General features: G+C 38.4%; 1 protein-coding gene across 3 annotated transcripts in view; it reads left to right on the top strand.

The window, feature by feature from the left end:
• The window catches only part of TP53BP1 (tumor protein p53 binding protein 1), a 90,343-nt gene that overhangs the window by 34,905 nt on the left and 32,436 nt on the right, over positions 1–23,002 (top strand). For all 3 annotated transcript variants that reach the window (XM_053927611.2, XM_045202179.2, XM_024568496.3), the window contains 2 exons: positions 13,360–14,647; positions 22,584–22,703. In XM_053927611.2, the coding sequence (XP_053783586.1) occupies positions 13,360–14,647; positions 22,584–22,703 (1,408 nt within the window). The remainder of the gene's footprint in view (positions 1–13,359; positions 14,648–22,583; positions 22,704–23,002) is intronic.

Below are 23,002 nucleotides of genomic sequence, written 5' to 3'. Positions count from 1 at the left end.
TGTTCAGGGCCTCAAACTTTGTTGTTTTTGAGAAACCTCTTTTGGAGCCTTCTGATTTCTAATCTGTATTATTGCCTTCTGTGACTGGTGCATAACTGTCACCTCCCCTCCACTGTTGTCCTTACTTGTCTTCCCATTGGATTCGTCTTGGGCTGTATGTTTTCTTGCATGGCTTTTCCCTCATTTGGGTGGAGGACATTCTTTAGTAGCATGCTCTCTACTGTCATTTGTTATTCATAGTTTTTAGGAGTATTAGAACTGTTGATAGGAGATAATTTTCCTTTAAACTTTTTTAAAGCATTGCTCCACTATTTTCATATTTCCAGTGTTGCTGTTGAGAAGTAAGCAGCTAGTCCGATTCTTATCTTTAATGTATGAGATCTTTTTTTCCTTACTGGAATATTGTAGGATTACCTCTTTGTCTATAGTGTTCTCACATCTCCAGACTTTTGGCATAGAACTATTTTCATTCATTGTATTGGGGAAATGGTAAGTCCCGTCAGTGTAAAAAGTCAGGTCCTTCAGTTCAGGGACTCAGGGACAAACATTTAATTCATTAATTTCTTCCTCTTATTTTGTCTCTTACTTCTTATCTCTCTTTTTTTTGTTCAACTTTCTGGGTAATTTTCCTCAACTATCATTTTATTTTAAAACAACTTCATTAAGATATAATTCATGTATTACATTTTTCACCCCTTTAAAGTGTACAATCCAGTGACTTTTAGTATATTCACAAAGTTGTGCAGTTACTCATTTTTAGTCTCCCCTCCCCAAAAGAGACCCAATGCCCATTAGCAGTCACTCTAGCTTCTCCCACCCCTAGTCAGCTACTAATCTACTTTGTGTCTCTATGGATTTGCCTGTTCTGGACATTTCATGTAAATGGAATTATACCATCATTAGTATATTTCAATTAGCATAATTTTTTCATGGTTCATTCATGTTGTGGCATGTATTAAAACTTCATTCCTTTTTTTTCTGAATTGCTACACCATATGTATATACCACATCTTATTCATCCATTTAACAGTTGATGGATGTTCGGGTTGTTTCCCCTTTTTGGCTATTGTGAATAATTCTGCTATGCACACTTGTGTACGAGTTTCTGTGTGGACATATGTTTTTATTTTTCTTGTATATACCTAGGAGTGTGATTGCTGGGTTCAGCAGTCTCTTAACTTTTCTCTTAGTTACTACTTTTTACTCTTAGGTTTTTAATTTCAAAAACCTAATTACTTTTCCTCTGACTTTCCTTTCTCTCTCTCTTTAAAATAGCATTTTGTCCATTTTATGGGTATATTCATGTTCATTTTTCTCTAAGATAGTAATAAATAGGTTTTTTGAAAAAATGTTTTTTTCTCTTCCCTGGAATAGTTAGTATTTCTTCAAATAGATTTTAGTTAGTTTTGATGTTTGATTTCTACCTTAGAGGCTTTCTTCAAGTATCTGCTAATCCTTGATTGTCTGCTTAAGAATGAAATACCAGAAAACTGATTAGAAATTCTGACCTGGTACTTGGTACTTGCTGTTTCAGGGATTCACTGTAGTCTGATCTGCTGGGCCATTTTTGGGGTCTCCTAGTGTCAGTATCTTAATTTGTCTCAGCTTGGTCAGATTCCCCAGAAAAATGTTTAATCTCCTGTCTGTTGGCTATCATTGTTCTAGAAGTATGTTAATGTAAGAGGACTGGGGTGTTGAGAGGCAGGTACAGCTTCCATTTAATATGTATATTTTTATTTAGTCTCACTGTTTTCAGTGTGATACTTTCTCATAACTGTGTCTCTTGTCCTCCAGTTCAGGGATGCTTTATTTTACTCTCTCTAGGACAGAGGTGGGTCAGGGAGAGAGGATTAGGGAGTTGAACTACTTTTTAAATGAATTTCCAACCAGTCCTCCTGTTTTTAGCTTTACTCTTACCACCACTTCCAGAGTTACCTGGCGCTGCTGCCAAGTCCTGAATCTTTATTTGGGGCATGGTGATTCTGTGGTATAATTTGGGTTACTTCTTGACTTTTTCTACTGTTGCTCTAGGAATTCAGCTTTCACTAGTCTGCTCAATAGATGAATCCTCTTCCAAAATTTGTTGCTCTTGTTTTTTCTTCCGTTCTCTTTTTCTTGAAAATTCAAGCTTTAAAAACACTCCTTTACAATTACTTAGCAGAGATTTGGAAAAGAGTTTAAATAAATATGTGTATTGAATCCATCATTTAAGTTCCATACTTTTTTTCATTATGTCTCAAACTCCTTACTTGTTATTTTTTAAAAGATTTTATTTATTCATTTTTAAAGGGGGAGAGAGGGAGAATGAGAGGGAGAGAAACAGCAGTGTGTGGTTGCCTCTCATGCGCCCCCTACTGGGGGCCTGAACCGCAACCCAGGCATGTTCCCTGACTGGAAATTAACCAGCTTTGCAGGCTGGCACTCAGTCCACTGAGACACACCAGCCAGGGCTTTACATGTTATTCTTTTTTTTAAAAAATATATTTATTGATTATGCTATTATAGTTGTCCCATTTCCCACCCCCCTCACTCCACTCCATCCTGCCCACCCCCTCCCTCCCACATTCCTCCCCTATAGTTCATGTCCATGGGTCATACTTATAAGTTCTTTGGCTTCTACATTTCCTACACTATTCTTACCCTCCCCCTGTCTATTTTCTACTTATCATCTATGCTACTTATTCTCTGTACCTTTCCCCCCCTCTCCCCCTCCCACTCCCCTATTCACAACCCTCCATGTGATCTCCATCTCTATGGTTCTGTTCCTGTTCTAGTTGTTTGCCTAGTTTGCTCTTGTTTTTGTTTTAGGTGTGGTCGTTAATAACTGTGAGTTTGCTGTCATTTTTACTGTTCATATTTTTTATCTTCTTTTTCTTAGATAAGTCCCTTTAACATTTCATATAATAAGGGCTTGGTGATGATGAACTTCTTTAACTTGACCTTATTTGAGAAGCACTTTATCTTCCCTTCCATTCTAAATGATAGCTTTGCTGGATACAGTAATCTTGGATGTAGGTCCTTGCCTTTCATGACTTGGAATACTTCTTTCGAGCCCTTTCTTGCCTGTAAGGTCTCTTTTGAGAAATCAGCTGACAGTCTTATGGGAACTCCTTTGTAGGTAACTGTGTCCTTTTCTCTTGCTGCTTCTAAGATTCTCTCCTTCTGCTTAATCTTGGCTAATGTAATGATGATGTGCCTTGGTGTGTTCCTCCTTGGGTCCAGCTTCTTTGGGACTCTCTGAGCTTCCTGGACTTCCTAGAAGTCTATTTCCTTTGCCAGACTGGGGAAGTTCTCCTTCATTATTTGTTCAAATAAGTTTTCAATTTTTTGTTCTTCCTCTTCTCCTTCTGGCACCCCTATAATTGGGATGTTGTAACGTTTCAAGATGTCCTGGCGGTTCCTAAGCCTCTCCTCATTTTTCCGAATTCTTGTTTCTTCATTCTTTTCTGGTTGGATGTTTCTTCCTTCTGGTCCACACCGTTGATTTGAGTCCCAGTTTCCTTCGCATCACTATTGGTTCCCTGTACATTTTCCTTTGTTTCTCTTAGCATAGGCTTCATTTTTTCATCTGGTTTTCGAACCAATTCAACCAATTCTGTGAGCGTCTTGATAACCAGTGTTTTGAACTGTGCATCCTATAGGTTGGCTATCTCTTCCTCGCTTAGTTGTATTTTTTCTGGAGCTTTGAAGTGTTCTGTCATTTGGGCCATTTTTTTTTTTTTGTCTTGGTATGTCTGTTACTTAAAGGGGCGGAGCCTTAGGTGTTCCCCGGGGCGGGGTAACGCTGGTCGCTGCGCTGTGACGCTGTACGTGGGGGAGGGGCCGAGAAGGGAGCAATGGTGCCCGCTCCACTCTCCACCGGACCTCAATCTTTCACTCTGTTACCCACAATCAAACTGGGCCCCTCTGGTGCTGGTTCCCGAGTGGGTGGGCTTTTGCACACTCTAGGCCCCTGTGGGTCTCTCCAACGACCTCTCCTGTGAGGCTGGGAGTTTCTCCTCCTGCCAACCCCAACCCCCACGGGTGTTTTCAATCAGAGGTTTGAGGCTTTATTTCCCCGCTCTGGAGCCCTGGGTTGGGAGGTCTGCTTTGCTCCCCACTGTTTGTCCGGTTTATCTGTGCGTGAATGTGGGGCTGCCGGGTGCTACTCGCCGCTCTGCCTGCCCCGTTCTCCGCCACTCTGAGTCTGGCCTTCTCAGTTTATCTGCACGAATGTGGGGCCGCAGGGTCTGCCAGTGGTCAGACTGCCTGCCCCGTTCGTCCCACACTCTGCCAGTCTCAGTCCTGCCACGTCCACGCGAGTCCTCTCCTCCCCCCTGCTGCCCGTGTCCGCCCCTCCTACCGGTCTGGATGAATGTTTATTTTTTATTTCCTTGGTGTCGGACTTCCTTGCCGTTCGATTTTCTGTCAGTTCTGGTTGTGCGAGGAGGTGCAGTGTGTCTACCTACGCCGCCATCTTGGTTCTCTACATGTTATTCTTAATAGCTAACCTTTGCACATCTGTTATTTCTCCTGTACCTTGATTATTGGAGTCCAAATTTACATAATTTTGATGTTGCAAGATCTAAATATTTATGTATTTATTTTTTAAAAGATTTTCTTTATTTTTAGCAAGAGGGGAAGGGAGGGAGAAAGAGAAGGAGAGAAACAGTGATGTGCAGGAGAAACAGCAATCAGTTGCTTCTTGTAGGTCCCCAACTGGGAACCTGGCCTGCAACTCAGGCATGTACCCTGACAGGGAATCAAATGAGGGATCTTTTGATTTGTGGGATGATGCCCAACCCACTGAGCCACACTAGCCAGGGCAGATCTAAATATTTATAATGAGATAATTACTAATTGAGAAAATTGGGATACAGCTAGTCTTTCCTAATATATATGTTCATTTTAATTTACATTAAAATTTTTATTTTTCAATTACAGTTGACATATAATGTTACATTAGTTTCAGGTACACAACATAGTGATTAGATAGTTATATAACTTCTGAAGTGATCACCCCAGTAAGTCCAATACCCATTTGAAATAGTTATTACAATATTATTGACTATATTCCCTATGTTGTATTTGACATTCCCATGACTGTTTTTATTTTTATTTGTAAAGATTTTATTTATTTATTTTTAGAAAGCGGGGAAGGGAGGGAGAAAGGGAGGGAGAGAAACATAGTTGTCTGTACCTCTAGTGTGCCCCCTACTGGGGTCTGCAGCCCAGGCATGTGCAATCAAAACTGCGACCCTTTGGTTCACCGCGTTCAGTCCACTGAGCCACACCAGCCAGGGCTGTTTTTTGTCTTTTGATGTTAAGTTCTATGAGTTTTTTATGTTTTTGGGATATCAATCCATTATTAGATATATCTTTGGCAATTCTACTTAGTAGGTTGACTTTTTGTTTTGGTGACAGATTCCTTCACTGTACAAAAAATTTTTAATTTGATGTAGTCCCATTTTATTTTTTCTTTGTTTTTCTTGCCCAGGAAGACATATACAAAAAATATATATATTTGTAATGTCTTTGCCTGCTTTTGGAATCAGAGTAATGCTTGCCTCATAAAATAAGCTTGGGAGCCTTCTCTCCTTAGTTTTTTGGAGTAGTTTGAGAAGGATAGGTGTTAATTCTTTGAATGTTTTGTAAAATTCACCTGTGAAGCCATTCGTTCAGGACTTTTCTTTGCTGTGAGTTTTATGATTACTGATTCAGTTTTGTTGGTAGTGATCAGTCTGCTTCAATTTTCTGTTTGTTTTTGATTTAGTCTTGGAAGACATTACATATCTAAGGAATTTAACCTTTCTTCCAGATTGTCCAATTTGATGGCATATAATTGTTCATAATATTTTCTTACAATCCTTGTATTTCTGTGGTGTCAGTAGTCACTTCTCAAAATACAAACAACTGTAATTGAACAACAATAAAAAAAAGTCACTTCTCTTACGTTTCTGATTTTATTTACTTGGGTCTCCTCTCTTTTTTGATGAATCTGATAAAAGGTTTATCAGTCTTATCTTTTCAAAGAACTGGCTCTTGCTTTCATTGTTATTTTACATTTTTTAAAGCTCTATTTGGTTTTTTCCTACTCTGATCTTTATTATTTCTTTGCTCCTACTTACTTTGGTCTTCATTTGTTGTTCTTTTTTCTAGTTCCTTAGTGTATAAGGAACTAGATTTTTCTTGTTTCCTGAAGTAGGCCTGTATTGCTTATGAATACACTGCTTTTGCTGTGTCCTGTAGATTTTTGGGTAATTGTGTTTTCCTTTTTTTTTTTTTTTGTCTCAAAGTATCTTTTAATTTCTTCCTTGATCTATTGTCAACTAGTCATTGTTTAGTAGCACGTTATTTAGCTTCCATGTTTGTGTATTTTTCAGTTTTCTTCTTATAATTGAATTTTAGTTTCATACCATTGTGGTTGGAGATGATTGATATCAGTCTTATTAAATTTGCTGAGATTTATTTTGTGGCCTGACATGTAGTTTATCCTGGAAAATGTTCCATGTGCACTTGAAAAGTATGTGTAGTCTGTTGCATTGGTGTGAAGTGCTCTGAAATACCAATTAAATCCATCTGGTCTAGTGTGTCATTTAAGTGTGCTGATTCTTTGTTGATTTTCACCTGGAACATCTATCCATTGATGTCAGTTGGGTGTCAATGTTCTCTAGTATGACTGACTGTATTACTGTCGATCTCTCCCTTTATGTCCATCAGTATTTGCTCTGTATATTTAAGTGATCCTGTGTTGGGTGCATAAATGTTTTTAAGGGTTATAGCCTCTTGTTGGATTGATCCCCTTATCATTATCGTTTAACGTCCTTCTTTGTCTGTTACAGTCTTTGTTTTAAAGTCTGTTTTGTCTGGTGTAAGTATTGCTACCCTGGCTTTTTTTCATTTCCATTTGCGTGAAATGTTTTTTTCCATTTCTTTACTTTTAGTCTATGTGTGTCTTTGGATCTGAAGTGGGTCTCATAGACAGCATATGTATGGGCCTTTGTTTTCTGGTCCATTCAGATACCCTATGTCTTTTAATTGGACAATTTAATACATTTACATTTGAAGTGATTATTGATAGATAAGTAGTTATTGCCATTTTATTATTCATATTTATGTTTCTCTTTTTCCCCCTCTTTTTTAAGGAAATCCCTTTAACATTTCTTATAATACTGGTTTGATGGTGGTGAACTTTTTCAGTGTCAGAATCTGTCTTTCCTTCAATTCTGAATAGTAGCCTTGCTGGGTAGAGTAATCTTGGTTGTAGGTCTTTGCTTTTCATCACTTCGAATATTTTGTGCGAGTCTTTTCTTACATTACAAGCAAAGTTTCTGTTGAGAAATCACCTGACAGTCTAATGGGAGTTTTTCTGTATGTAACTAACTGCTTTTCTCTTGCTGTTTTTTAAGATTCTCTCTTTGTCTTTAATCTTTATCTTTAATCTTTATCTTTAATCTTTATGTGTCTTGGTGTGGGCTTCTTTAGGTTTATCTTGTTTGTAACTGCGCTTCTTGGACTTGTAAGTATTTTTTTCTTAAGGTTATGAAAATTTTCAGTCATTATTTCTTCAAATAGGTTTTCAATTTCTTACTCTCTTGCTTCCTTTCTCCTCCTTCTGGTACCCCTGTGATGCAAATGTTGGTATGCTTGATGTTATTGTAGGGGCCCTTATCCTATCCTTCTGTTTAAAATTCTTTTATTCTTTTTGCTGTTCTGATTGGATGTTTTCCTCTACCTTGTCCTCCTGATTGCTGATTGAGTCCTCTGCTTCTTGTAATCTGATGTTGATTACTTCTAATGCAGTCTTCATTTCAGTTATTGTATTTTTCGTTTTGACTGGTTCTTTTTTTTTCTTTTCGTTCCTATGTCTCTGTTTAAGTTCCTCTATTCTTCCCCCGCACTCATTGTTTATAACTAGTGTTTTGAACTCCATATCTGGTAGATTGCCTGTCTTTATTTTGTTTAGTTCTTTTTCTGGAGTTTTGTCTTGTTCTTTCATTTAGACATGTTTCTTTGTCTCCTCATTTTGGCTGACTCCCTAGGTTTGTTTCTGTGTAGTAGGTAGATCTTTTCTTCCAGTCTATGTCTTCCAGTCTTGGCAGAGTGGCCTGATGTAGTAGGTTTTGTGTGGGGCTCCGTGCTGCTCTCTCTTTGGTTACCTGAGCTGTATGCTCCACAGGTGTCCCTTGTGTGGGTTGTGTGTTGTAGTTTAGCCTTCATTGCTATTGGCGTGTCTGTGGGTTCTGTTCTTTCTCAGTCTAACTGATGTGAAGGCTGTCCATAACTACAGTAGATGGGCACTGTAGTTTTGTAGGGGATGATCCCTTAGAGCAGGGGTCACTTTAAGGAGCTCTGGTGACAGCCAAGTCTGTCCTTGGGGTGTGTTGTTTGTGGAGTTAAAAAAAACACCACCTTGGGTGGTGCCGTGGTATGGTCTGAAGCTGGTTTGTTGGTCCTGGTGCCTTTTGGGAAGGACTCTGGTGCAGGCCAAGGTCAGTGGCCACTTATACTGGGCTTGGGATGCATGGTAGGAGCTACAGATTGATCTGTGGCTGGTTCCATTTGTGCTGGACTCGGGACACTTTGGTGTGCACCACAGTGTGAGCTGGTGTCAACCACCACTTGTGCTGGGCTTGAGGCTGCTTAGTTACAGCTTTGTTCCAAGCCAAGACTTGCCAGCGCTTATACCTGGCTTGGGCCACCTGATTAAAGTTACTGGTTACTCTTTGTTCTGTGGAAGGGGAGGGCTCTTAGAGGTACAGGGCATACCAAAGCCTGCTGTTGCTTGTTTAGTGTTTGTGGACCTTTGAGAGATTTTAAGTAACTCTGCAGCACAAGTTGAGGCAAACTACTCCTGTGGAGGAGCTGCTGGAAGCTGCTGTGAGTTGTGCGTCTCAGAGAGTCTCCAGGACAGGGTGCATAGAGTTAGCCCAGTCAAAGGAAAGCTCAGATTTCATGCCCACCTGCCTCTGCAGGGTGAGTAGGAGTTGAGTTTAACAAAGGAACAATGGCACCTGCAATCACCTCCCTGCCAGGAGAGAGCTGCCCTGACTGCTATCCCTTTAGCTTTTGCCCTGACGCTAGTCAATTTAATTCCTAACTGCATGTCCCTGGTGCTTTTGGAGCTGCTGCCCTTGCACTGGGGCTTCGAATGTGCGAGTTTTTGAGCCAGTTTGTGCAGGAGCCCCTCAAAAGGAGCACCTTGGTCTCCAGCACCCCTCCATCTCATTTGGATGGAGGCAATTCCTGCTAGTTTTCACATGCAGATGTTATGCAGACTCCTCTTCCCAGCACTGGTGGCCCCAGGCTGTGATCCCCTGCTCCTGGGGGGAGACCTCTGTAGTGGAGAGACCCCTCTCCATTTTTTTTTCATTCTTTTTTTTAAAAAATCCTCATCCTAGGATATGTTTATTGATTTTAGAGAGTGGAAGGAGGAGAGAGAAACATCAATGTAAGAGAGACATCAATTGGCTTCCTCTTGTACGTGCCCTGATAGGGGAATTGAACCTGCAGTCTTTTGGTGAATGGGATGATGCTCCAACCAACTGAGCCAAGCAGCCAGGGTCTTCTCCATTCTTAATTGCGACACCATGGGTGTGGGACTTGTCTGTTTGGAGTCTATGCCCTCCCTATAGTCAGGCGATGGCTGCTTCTTTATAACCTTAGCTGTAGGCCATCTGTTCAGCTGGTCTTTAGGTGGTTGTCAATGGTGATATTTTTCTGTAATATAGTTGTAATTTCGATGTGATCATGGGAGGTGAACACAGTATTTACCTACCCCACCATCGGGACTGAAAGTATTGTATTTGTTACTTGTATAGCCTCTTCGACCTTTCACCAAGATATGAGGGATGGGGTGAGGATTAGTAGAACATGGTTTGATATTTAACACTTTTTTTTTTAAAGATTTATTTTATTTTTAGAGAGATGGGAAGGGAAGGAGAAAGAGAAGGAGAGAAACATTAATGTGTGGTTGCCTCTTGTGTGCCCCACATAAGACCTGGGGACCTGTCCTGCAACCCAGGCATGTGCCCTGACTGGGAGTTGAACCAGCAGTGCTTTGGTTTGCAGGCCCGTGTTCAATCCACTGAGCTATACCAGCCAGGGATTGGTATTTAACACTTATACCATTTTTGATATATTATTAATATTGGGGATGAAAACAAATCAGATTATAGATGATTGTATGAATGGCTCTTAAACCTTGTATACCAGTTTTTGACTGGTTGGAAGCTATGGATTTAGGTTTTTACTTAAAGATCCACTCATATTGAGTGTAGTCCTGACAGTTTTCCAATTGGTCTTTTTTTTTTATCCTCATCTGAGGACATGCTTATTGATTTTAGGGAGAAAGGGGAAGGGAAATGGAGAAAGGAAGGGAGAGAAACATAGATGCCTCATATGTGCCCTGATTGGGGACCAAACCTGCAACCCAGGTATGTGCTCTTACACGGCAACCTTTCGGTTCTCAGGCTGGTGCTCAATCCACTGAGCCACACCAACCAAGTGTCTGTGGAGGTTTTATTCCCTTAGCTCTGGTAGCTCTGTTATTCTAACTAAACCTGCGGGAAGCCACAACACTGGATTATTAGGGACCAGACCCCCGGAGGCTATATCCAGGCAGTCTTTTTAAAAAAAAATTTTTTTTCAGGCAGTCTTTAGAAACCTAGCTTGTTGATAGGCTAATTAGCCCTAAAATTTTACTCTGACTAAAATTCTGTATACTATGTTGAAAAAATTTTGTAAAAAAAATTCACATTAGTATTTAGTTTGATGATGCTAAAAAAGTACTCATAATGGGGGGCAACTCCTGAATGGATACAGTATGGAAATACCTTTTGGAGTGATGAAAATGTTTTGAAGTAGGTAGAGGTGTTGGTGGTTGCACAATATTGTTCACTGTAAAGTGGTTAATTTCATTTTATGTGATTTTTACACTAAAAATGTGTTTACAATTTTATTAGCAATGTCTTATTAAGAGCCTTTGTAAAGTGACTTATTTTTTGAAACAAAAATTAAGCATATTTGTTTTAGAGGGTGTATAATGTACAGATAAATGAAAATAAGATCAGTTATCCTGTCTCAGAAATAACTACTCTTTATTTATGGTATATGTTTATTAATAAAAATACATGAACATTATATAAAATGTATTCAAAGACTATGATGAAATAAATACACATTTTTTACTAAAATAAAAACTTTTCTATTTCATGCATAGTTTGAATATTTTTCTATATATTTTAATATTCATGTACAGTTTTATGTAGATACAGAATGTCCATCGTGGGGGGTATCATAGTTTTTAAATGAATCTTCTATCACACATTTAAGATATTTCATATTGTTTCCTATTCTAAATAATAATTTAGCACTGAACAGTATTGTAGCCAAGTCTCAGTGTATTTCCATCAAATAATTCCCTTAAAATGAAATTTTGGGGCTAGGGATATATAGTTTCAAGACTGTCGTGCATTGCCAAATTGCCATTTAGAAATGTTGGACCAACATTTCAGTCATGCGTGAGAATAAATGAGCAGGCTCAAATTTATGACTATTTTTATAATTTGAAAGGGTAAACAGTAACACCACACATTGAAATACCAGAAGTTACAGAATATATAGAATGTTGGGCAACCTATCTTGATTCCTCATTCTTTTAAAAATCATGGGAAGTGAATGTCTTACCAGCTAAATGCTAGAGTTTTATAGCATTTATTTCAGGAAAGTAACACAGTAAATGTAGTTCTTACATAAAAACATATTAAGCTTTGGGTTTTTTTCTTTTTAAAAAATGCAGGTATTATTATCATAAAATAAAAATGCCATTTTAAGTGTATAGTCTGATGAATTTTGGACATTGTATGCAAATACATTACCACAGTCACCATCACAGTAGAGAGTAGTTTCCTCACCCTAAAAAGTTTCTTCATAATCCTTTGCAGATGATTCCTTCTCCCCACTCCCTTGGTCCCCTCTTTCATCCTAGACAGCCATTCATTTGCCTCCTGTCAATCTAGTTTTGTGTTTCTGAGAATTTCTTATCGTTGTCATCATAAAGTATGTATGCTCTTTTGTGTTTGAATTCTTTTAAAAAATTAATTAAAAAATTAAATTTATTGGGAAAACATTGGTTTATAACATTATATAACATCAGGTGTGCAGCTTTGTAATATGACATCTGTACACCCTATCTGCTTACCACCCAAACTCTAGTCTTCTGTCACCATATATTTGAACCCCTTGACTTCTTTAGCCTAGTGTATTTTTGAGATTCATATTCTTACATGCGTTAATGTTTTATTCCTTTTCATTGTTAGTAGTGTTCATAATATGGACATCTACAGTATATTCACCAGTTGATGAATATTTGGGTCACTTCCAGTTTTTGACTATTATGAGTAATACTGCCATGAACACTTGCATATACATCTTTGTGTGGACATACGATTTTATTTCTCTTGTGTAAAAACCGACAAGTAGAATTTCTGGGTCATAATAGTAATGTAAGTTTAACTTTATCAGATACTGCCATACCGTTTTTGAAAGCGGCTGTATCTTTCGCATGCCTGCCAGCAATGTATGAGAGATGCAGTTGTTCCACATCCTTACCACCAGGATGTAGTCTTTTTAACTTCAGCCATCCTTGTTGGTATGTAGTAGTATGTGTTGACTAATGATATTACAAGTTTTGGATTTTAACATCTGCTTTATGAATGCTAGCATATTTCGAAATAGTGGGGAGTGAAATAAGTATATATTCCTGCTTTGTGAAAACTGAAGTGGTCTTTGTAGTCATGTGTTCAAATGATCCTGTGTAATTGTGGGCCCATCATATATATGTCATGATTTTAATAGCTTGGTGATGTACAGCTAAATTTTAGTGTCTTCCTACTCTTAAAAGTGTAAGTTAAGCCCTGGCTGGTGTAGCTCAGTGGATTGAGTGCGGGCCTGTGAATTGAAAGGTCGGCGGTTCGATTCCCAGTTGGGCACATGCCTGGGTTGCAGGCCAGGTCCCTGGTAGGGAGCACATGAGAGGCAACCACACATTGATGTTTCTCTCCTTCTCTTTCTCCCTCCCTTCCCCTCTCTCTAAAAATAAATAAATAAAATATTTTTTAAAAAGTGTGAGTTAATACTTCAAGTTTTTGTTTTGATTATGCTTGTTCTATGTCAATAACTCATAAGAAAAGCTTTAGAGGGACTCGTGTTGATGAAAAGACTGGTGATTGTGAGCCTTGTATTTCTGAGAACATGGTCATAGAGTTGTTCAGTTCTTGAATAATTAATTTAGGAATTTTAGATGAATTCAGGGATTAGATTTAAAAGAAATATGATTAAGAACAAATGAAGATTTGTCTCTTTTTTCATCTTCCTTAGGATATTTTCTTTCCATCTCCAAGTTTGGAAGAACGATCTAATGATGGGAAGAAAGGTGGAGATTTGCATAGTTCATCTTTGATTGTCGAGTGTTCTAAAACTCCAGGGATTGAACCAAAGAATTCCACTGAGGACCTTGGGCTATCTTTGACAGGGGATTCTTGTAAGTTGATGCTTTCTACAAGTGAGTATAGTCAGTCCCCAAAGATGGAGAGCTTGAGTTCTCACAGGATTGGTGAAGATGGAGAAAACACACAGATTGAGGATACTGAACCCGTGTCATCAGTTCTCAATTCTAAACTCATTTCTGCTGAAAATGATAGTGTCCTGATGAATCCAGTACAAGATGGCCAAGTAGACATGAATCAGAGTGCTGATGAAACAAAGGGGGACGACACAGAAACCAGAGATGATGTTAGCATTTTAGGTACTGATTGCAAAGGCAGAGAAGAGACTGTAGCAGAAGACATTTGTATTGACCTCACTTGTGATTCAGGGAGTCAGGCTGTTCCTTCTCCAGCTACTCGATCTGAGGCACTCTCTAGTGTGTTAGATCAGGAGGAAGCTATGGAAATTAAAGAACATCATCCAGAGGAGGGGTCTTCAAGTTCTGAGGTGGAAGAAATTCCTGAGACTCCCTGTGAAAGTCAAGGAGAAGAGCTGAAAGAAGAAAATATGGAGAGTGTCTCATTACACCTTTCTCTGACTGAAACTCAATCCCAAGGGTTGTGTCTTTCAAAGGAAATCACGAAACAGGAATGTCAGGAAGCTATGGAAGTTGAAACCAGTGTTGACTCCCCCCAAAAGCTTCCAGTACTTGACCAAGAATTGGAACATAAGGATCAAGAAGCATGGGAAGAAGCTACTTCAGAGGACTCAAGTGTTGTCATTGTAGATGTGAAGGAACCATCTCCCAGAGTTGATGTTTCTTCTGAACCTTTAGAGGGTGTGGAGAAATGCTCAGATTCCCAGTTGTGGGAGGATGATGCTCCAGAAATAGAACCATGTGCTGAGAATAGAGCTGATACCCAGGAAGAAAAGAGTGCTGAATATGAAGGAGATCTGAAATCAGTGACTACAGAAAAAGAACCTGTAGAGGCCGACTCTTTACATCCTGTGACTTCAGTGAGAGCAGATGATGCTCCAAAACCTAGTCAGCAAATGCAGCCGACCCAACCTCAAGAGAAAACAGATAACTTGTTAGCAGAAGATTCAAGAATGGCTAATACAAAGAAGCTGGAGAAGGCCTCTGCCCACACCTCACAAAGCTTCTGTGAAAGCTCTAGTGGTGAGTGTGATTGTAAATTGTTCTGTGTCTCCAACCAAATTACAATTTGGAATGGAAGGTAGGAGAGAACTGCATGCTTATGTCAGGGCTGAAAATTAACTTGGATTTTTGTTTATGAATAGCTAATAATAATTGGGAAATTAAAAAACTTGGGTTGTATCCTTTTGTAGCTGTAATTTATGGAATCAGGTCATTTGATGTTTTTTAGCTTTATAACTCAGGAGTAGTCAATGTGAATTTTATAAATATGTAGAAATTATACCAATCTGGTGTTTCTACTAAGGTCCCAGTCTTGGTCCAAATTTTTCTGTTTTGACAGTTGCCTTGAAGTACAACGATCTTACAGTAAAATCATATTCAGAACTCTATTAATGACTATGCCTATATTGGTTATTTCCTCTTTATGGGCATTAAGTAAAGTTTTAAAATTTGGTTCAACCATATATACATCTTAAACCTTAAACTGGAAAAGGTATTAGTATGTGCCCTTTTTCTATTTTTTGAAGTCCAGATGGGAATATAGATTACTTTCTGAAATATTTGTAGAATATAATGTATGATGTTAGCTGAAAAGAATTCAAACTTTCTAAATGCCCAGAGTTAGTATAATTTAGAAACAAAACAAACCTCAAAAAAAAAATTAAAAACAAAAGACAAGCTTAAGAAAATCAGCCTCTAGGGTTATGGAAATGAGAAACAGTATTTGGACACATCATAGCTATTAGTATAAGTGATTATACCTTTTGGTGTTCCTGTAACAGTCCCACTTTATACCTCTTGTCTAGGTGTGATTATTAGTAGTGCTTATTTATTTATGCCCTCAAAATTATCCCTATTCATTAGGTATTATATTCAGGATTTTTTTTTCTCTCTTCAGAATGAGAAATGTTAGAGCTGAAAAGGAGGTTAAGGGTTATTGGGTTCAGTCTCTTCTCCTAAAGTCATGTGGCTAATAAATGATTGAAGTGGCACAAGACTCTTAAGTCACCTGCTTCTTAGTGCTATGCTTTTTCTCCTGTAACACTGTATAGTTCCTCTGATTCTGATGAGTTATAGTAAAGGACTATCTGAATGACCTAATATTTTGTATTATTGAATGTTTTTGTATTTCATCATATCTAAATACTGTTATTGACCTACCTAGGCTAAGGAAGTATCAGGGCATGTAGATTGTTTCAATTTGGTTATTTAAGAGTACTTTTTAATTATCTTAGCAATTGTATGCTAAAGAAGCTTCTAAAACATTGGGCTATTAGTTCTATTATGTTAATAGTATTCTTCATGAATTCTTCTTTACCCTATTTATTAATGGGCAGAGCCAGCTCTTTTTTATAATAGACATTGCCAAAGTAAAACTTATTTTACTAATATTTATGTAGATTATTGAACCCAAGTGGCTCTGTTGGTTGGAGCATTGCCCGTGCCCCGTAAGTTTGTGAGTTCAATCCCCAGTCAGGGCACATGCCTAGGTTGCAGGTTCTGTCTCTTGTAGGGTCAGGGCGCTGGTGGGAGGCAGCCAGTTGACGTTTCTCTCTCACACACACACACACAGCACACACTTCCTACCTCTCTCTCTCAAAATCAGTAAACATATCCATGGATGAGGATAGAAAAATTAGATTATTGAAAATACTGGTAAGTTATATTCGGTTTACTTCAAGAATTAATTCTTGAGCAAACAACTAAATGCAGTGAAGACAGTGGTTGGACTTTTAGAGGATAAAGTAAATCATTCATAAGAACATTGCTAGAACAAAAAAATATGATTTTATACTTGAAATATGGTTGTGTAGTTGCAAAACCTCAAGAGAGACTAATTTAAATGAGAGGAACCTAAGACGGTAATGGTTCTGGAAAGGTGTGAATTGGTTGAGTCCCAGGTTTTTTCATTAGATTTCTGTATGTTAAAGTTAGAAGGGTACTGGGTTTTTGTTTTTGTTTTTTTGGTTAAAAGCTTTACTGATTGAAACATGCTTAATTGTGGAAAATAGTCAGCTAATAGAGGAAAGAGAGGAGGGTGGGCAGAGAGGTAATGGGGAGCGTGAAGCAGTAGGGGGAGAAAAGGAGAGAATCACTCTAAATGCCTCCATTTATAGATAACTTGTCACTGTTAATAATTTGGAGACCTCTTCAGACATGTCTCTGAAGACCTACTCCTGAAATTTGAACAAAGCAAATTTAAGAGGATGATACTTGGAAGGCCAACGTTATTCATTATAGAATAAATTTATGATGGGTTTGATGGTATGAAAAATCATAACATGTTTAATAAGTCTTTAATGAAGTCCAAAGTAATAGTATGTGATAGGTTAATAATAATCAGTGAAGCCAGACATGTCTCATGCTCTAGCTCCAACGTTTGTTGGCTTACTTTATGGAATATCATCCTAATTGGCCATTGATGTCAGAGACAGACTCTAGGGTAGACTGTTTATGCATGGCATCACCCAATATATAAATTCTATCTTTTGTATTTTTCTTCATTATAGAAATTCTTATATATTTATGTAGATGGCTTTAGATCAGTTGTGAAAGGTGACCAGGTCTTCTCTTGAGAACAAAAGAAAGGATGGGCTTTATGTTGTAACAGGAGGTTAGAAGAGAGACCTTACTGACATTAAAGGTTTAAATTTTGCTTTGGACTCATGAATATCTAAAGTCTTCAGTAATAAGTCCAACCTGCCCACTTAGATGGTTTGATAATTGGTATTAAGTTTCCTTTTGTTCTTTTATATCTTTCTTAATGGGCTGACATGCTGGCATACATTAGGATAAACCATGATAACCTGGGAAACCAAGAAGGGACTTAGATAATTTAAATAATGTTGGCATGCTAAATCTTAGAAAAAGAATTGAATACGTTGAAAGTTTCTGTAAATTTAAGAGGATAAAATATTATTTTGCAGCATTCATCGCTAATTTCATTAGATTAGTATTGTCTTTCAGATGAGTGAACAAAAGCAGAGAAATGGGAAAGCACTTGGAGGACATTGAATAGAGGCTTTATGAACACGAATGATTAAATATAGACTAGAAATATAGGCTGCTACCAGTAAATTGAATGATGGCTAAAGAATTAGGAATTATCTGCTAGTAGAAACCACACAGTTTTGACCAGGAGCTAAGGTGTTCAAAGTCAAGTGTGCAGAAAGTATTGGGGGTTGGGGGGGTGGGAGACTTAAGGCAGAGAAAATAATTGATAGGCTGCTGTAATAATCCAGGAATGAGACATTGAAGACCAGATAAAGGTTGTGTTAGTGTTCCTGGTAAAAGACTCAATTTTCCCTTAGGTTGTAGTAATGCACTCGTATCAATGGTGTTAAAATAATTTTCATACCAGTAAGTTTTTACCTATTACTGTGCAAAAGAAACAGGGAAATAATTTAAAATAATTGTTAATGCTTGCACATTACATTTTCATAATATGGTTTGTCTCATGGAAGGATATACTTAAAGATCACAAAGATTTTCGAAACTCTGTATAATTGATCATACTGTGAGGGATAGTTCCTGTCAAGAGAGCAGTGTAGTGCAGGTGACTGTTCCAGGAGTGAAAAATTCTTTAAAATATATATTTGGAATGTATGATGCTTTGTGAGATTTTTGGGGGTCAGGTTTTTGTTCTTTAGTTTCTATCACTTCTAAATTCTTCTTCATTAACCTAAATGGCTTGCTTTTTAAATTTTCAATCTTTTTTTAAAGTGTATTTTATTGATTATGCTATTACAGTTGTCCCATTTTTCTCCCCTTTATCCCTCTCCACCCTGCACCCCCCATCCCTCCAGCATTCTCCCCACCCGTTAGTTCATGTCCATGGGTCATACATATAAGTTCTTTGGCTTCTCCATTTCCTATACCATTCTTAACCTCCCCCTGTCTATTTTGTGCCTACCAATTATGCTTCTTATTCCCTGTACCTTTCCCCCCATTCTCTCCTCTCCTGCTGATAACCCTCCATGTGATCTCCATTTCTGTGATTCTCTTCCTGTTCTAGTTGTTGGCTTAGTTTTTGTTTGTTGGTTGGTTGGTTTTTAGGTTCGGTTGTTGACAGTTGTGACTTTGTTGTCATTTTACTGTTCACAGTTTTTGATCTTCTTTTTGTTAGATTAAGTCCCTTTAACATTTCATATAATAAGGGCTTGGTGATGATGAACTCCTTTACCTTGACCTTATCTGGGAAGCACTTTATCTGCCCCTCCTTTCTAAGGGATAGCTTTGCTGGATGGAGTGATCTTGGGTGGAGGTCCTTACCTTTCATGACTTGGAATACTTCTTTCCAGTCCCTTCTTGCCTGCAAGATTTCTTTTGAGAAATCAGCTGATTGCCTTATTGGAACTCCTTTGTAGGTAACTGTCTCCTTTTCTCTTGCTGCTTTTAAGATTCTCTTTAATCTTGGCTAATGTAATTATGCCTTGGTGTGTGCTTCCTTGGGTCCAACTTCTTTGGGACCCTCTGAGCTTCCTGGATTTCCTGGAAGTCTATTTCCTTCACCAGATTCGGGAAGTTTCCTTTATTATGTTTTTCAAATAAGTTTTCAATTTCTTGCCCTTCCTCTTCTCCTTCTGGCACCCTTATGATTCAGATGTTGGAACATTTAAAACTGTCCTGGAGGTTCTTCAGCCTCTCCTCATTTTTTTGAATTCTTGTTTCTTCATTTTGTTCTCGTTGGGTGCTTTAATTCTTCCTTCTGCTGCAAATTGTTGATTTGAGTCCCGTTTCCTTCCCTTCACTGTTGGTTTTCTGTATATTTTCCTTTACTTCACTTTGTATAGCCTTCATTTCTTCCTTTATTTTGTGAGCATACTCATCCATTTCTGTGAGCATCCTGATTACCAGTGTTTTGAACTCTGCATCTGATAGGTTGACATTGTTGCTTAGTTCTTTTTCTGGAGCTTTGATCTGTTCTTTCATTTGGACCATATTTCTTTGTCTTGGTGCACCTGTTCCGTTGTTTGGAGTGGAACCTTAGGTATTTGCTGGTGTGGGGCAGCCCACCTTGCTGCATTGTGGGTGGTGCTATATGTGGGGGATGCATCAGAGAGAGAACAATGCCACTTGCTGGCTTGCTCAGCTCTCACCCTGCTTTCAGTCACTTTCCTTGCTTCTCACAAATGTATCGAGCTCTTCTGGTGCTGTTTCCTGGGTGTGTGGGCTTGTGTAGTTCTAGGACCCTGTGGGTCTCTCCAACGGACTCTCCTGTGAGACGGGAGTTTCTCCTGCCACCACAACCCCCACAGATTTTTACAGCCAGCAGTTTTGAGGCTTTATTTACCCATGCTGGAACCCTGGGTTGTGTGGACTGTCTCGCTCTGCAGTTGTTCCTCTTGGCTTATCAGCATGAGAATGTTGGACTGCCCAGTCTGCCAGCCGTGGCCTTGTCGCTCGTCCTTTCCACCTTGGCTTCCCATTGCCAACCATCCTACTAGTCTGAATGAATGTTTTTTATTTAACTCCTTGGTTGTTGGACATCCATACAGTTTGATTTCCTGGCAGTTCAGGCTGTTTTTTGTTTTTAAATTGGCTGTTATCTTTCTTTTGGTTGTGTGAGGAAGCGAAGCATATCTATCTACTTATGCCTCCATCTCTGATGAAACTCAGGACTTGCCTTTTAAGAAGCTGCCAGAGTGTGAATGCTTATCTACTGACCTATTTCTTTTATTTCTATAACTGTGGTGGCATTCTTTGCCATTTATATGTGATGTTGAAATTTTCCACTCCTAGTCTTTACAGTTCCTTTTAGCCAAGCATGTGTACTTTTTATCCTTTATTTCTAAAGTTCATTTCCTTTTCTTTTTTCATCCCTTTAGATTACTAATTTGTCTTTCTCTTACATGTAGATGTAAGAGATGTTTTGTTGTTGTTTTGTGATTTTGAAGGAAAAAAAACAGTATAAAGTGCTTTATTAAAGGTAATGAAGGATGTGAGTAGAGAAAGATGAAAGAAGAAAATGTGGTATATTAAGAGATATATTTTGTCAGCTTCTTGCATAGAGCTCCTAAAGACCTTGTAATTTTTCAGGTGAGAGGAATATTTTTTGTTATTCAGAACAAGCTTTTTTAGTCACACCTGGGTTTGTGCTAATGCATGATTTAGGGTACATCCCTACATAGCCTCAGGATGGGGCTGTTCTCCAGAAAGACCAAGTGATTGTTAGAGGCTATCAGAACCCTCTGGACCTCATCCTGTGTACTAATTTCTATGGCTGTTAATCTGTGTCTTTATAGTAAACTGGTAAGTGTAAGTGAATGTTTCTCTGAGTACCCTGAGTGGCACTAGCAGGTTAATTGAACCTCAGAGGAGGTTATGGAATCTATAATATATAGCCAGTTGGTAACAACTTGGACTTGCGATTGGCATCTGAAGTGGGGGCAGTCTTGTGGGACTGAGCCTTTAACTTGTGGGATCTGGTGCTATCTCCAGGTAGAATATCAGAATTGAGTTAAATTTTTAGGACACCCCATCAATATCCTGAGAATGTGAGAATTGCTTGGTGGCGTTGGAAAATGTATTAAGCAAACTCTTTTCACAAGTAGTGACTGGTATGACACGTCATAGTTATTTTGAGCCATCCTGGGATAAGTACAGATTTTCATATGTTAGGTTTAAGAGGAGCAGTCTGTCACAATTCTTTTTTTCTCCCAAACTTAGTCATTTTATTAAAAGAGGTAAATAATTAGAAAATCGAAAATGTGGTTTTGGCAATTTGCTAATTTCGCTTAGTAAAAATTTGGAACTGTGACCTAATTAAAAAGTAATGTTAAACAAAAACCTTTGCAGTTGAAAGCTTTTCTGAATGAAAGAGTTTATTGAGCCATATACTAGCCAGAAAAAGGACCAGGTCGTGGGACACACCATCAGGGAAGAAAGATGGTACGTTGTTTTGAAAGAATTGGCTATAGATAAGGACAGGAAAAGGCGAAGGGCAGTAGGGGTGGGGTGCAGTTCTAAGATGGAGGTGTAGTCCATAAAGAAGAAATATTTATGCTCCTGGATTGGTTACGGGCAGCATAAACATAAGCAGGATGCAGTGGTGTTTGATGGTCGAATTGTATTTTAGATAGCCACCTGAAAGTTGATTTAAAGTTTCAAGATCTGGAATGTGAAGTCTTTTGTTGGTTTTAGTCTGAGGCCCAGTTAACTGGTTAACCACTTAACTTTTCCACCCTGCAGTCTGTTGTAATTTAATTTAGGACATCTCAGAATTTGTCTCTTGTCAAAGTGTTTTGGTATCTTGTCAAATGTTTTATGTTTATGTTAATTTTATAATGACTAAACAAAAATGTGCATACTGGAATGCTCATGTATGTGAGATTTAGAGTTGTGCAGAGATTTGGATATGAGTATTAGTGCGGCAGTCTAGAGTGAGTGCTGGTCAGTACTGCTGAACCATGGAACCGTAGATTTCTATGTCAGAACCAATGAGTATTTTAAAGTACTTTGGCCCTTGAGATCCTTTGCCACCTTTTTGAATAGATTATAAATTACAAGTATTACCACCAGACTTCAGTCAGGGGGATCCTACAGATTGCTAAAGTTTATAAACGAACTCCTTGGATTAACATTGCACAAACTTAAAATGTATAGACTTGAAATTCTCCAAATTTGTGTCACTGAGTATTCCCAAAGGTGCTGTCTTAGAGCTCAGATGTTTCTAGGTTCACTCTGACCCCATGTTCCACAGGGCCTCCAGATCCTGGGCTTCTCTCTTCGCCTGTCCTGTGGTTGCCGACTCTGAGTCGGTGTTGTTGATGGCTGAAAACAAAGCTGAGCGGACAGTAGGAAATTGGTTGGGAGGCCTGGTAAGGGGAGCTTGGGAATCAGGCAGAATTTGGGAAAATAATAGTTGAAATTAATTTCTTGCAGTTCTCCTCACTTTTGCTTTTTTATACTTTTGTTTTGGTTTCCTTCTTGTTTATCTTTATTTTTTCCCTTCCAGAAACTCCATTTCATTTCACTTTGCCTAAAGAAGGTGATATTATCCCACCATTGGCTGGCACGACTCCACCGCTTATTGGGCACCTAAAATTGGAACCCAGGAGACACAGTACTCCTATTGGTGAGTGACTAAAATGTAATGGCATTTAAAGCAGAATTTTTTGAGATACTATTTTTTATGCAAGGGATTTCATTTAGATCTGAGGAATTGGACCTTCCTCATAAGACTGATTTTTGTCTTAGGAAGAATAAGCCTGTGATGTCTGATTTCATGAGTTTACTCCCAGGCGATATTGAGTGGTGATGAAAAGAAAGAAAGGGTAGAAGGAAGAAATTTAAAAAAATTATAAGGATTTTATTCTGTTACTTGCAAGGCGATAGAAGATTCTAAGAAGTGCTAAGCAATGATACAGAGTTGTC

The sequence above is a fragment of the Desmodus rotundus genome, chromosome 7 (assembly GCF_022682495.2).
Source record: "Desmodus rotundus isolate HL8 chromosome 7, HLdesRot8A.1, whole genome shotgun sequence".
NCBI lineage: Eukaryota > Metazoa > Chordata > Mammalia > Chiroptera > Phyllostomidae > Desmodus > Desmodus rotundus.
The sequence above is the reverse complement of the archived record's forward strand: the minus strand, read 5'-3'. Positions and strand labels throughout refer to the sequence as shown.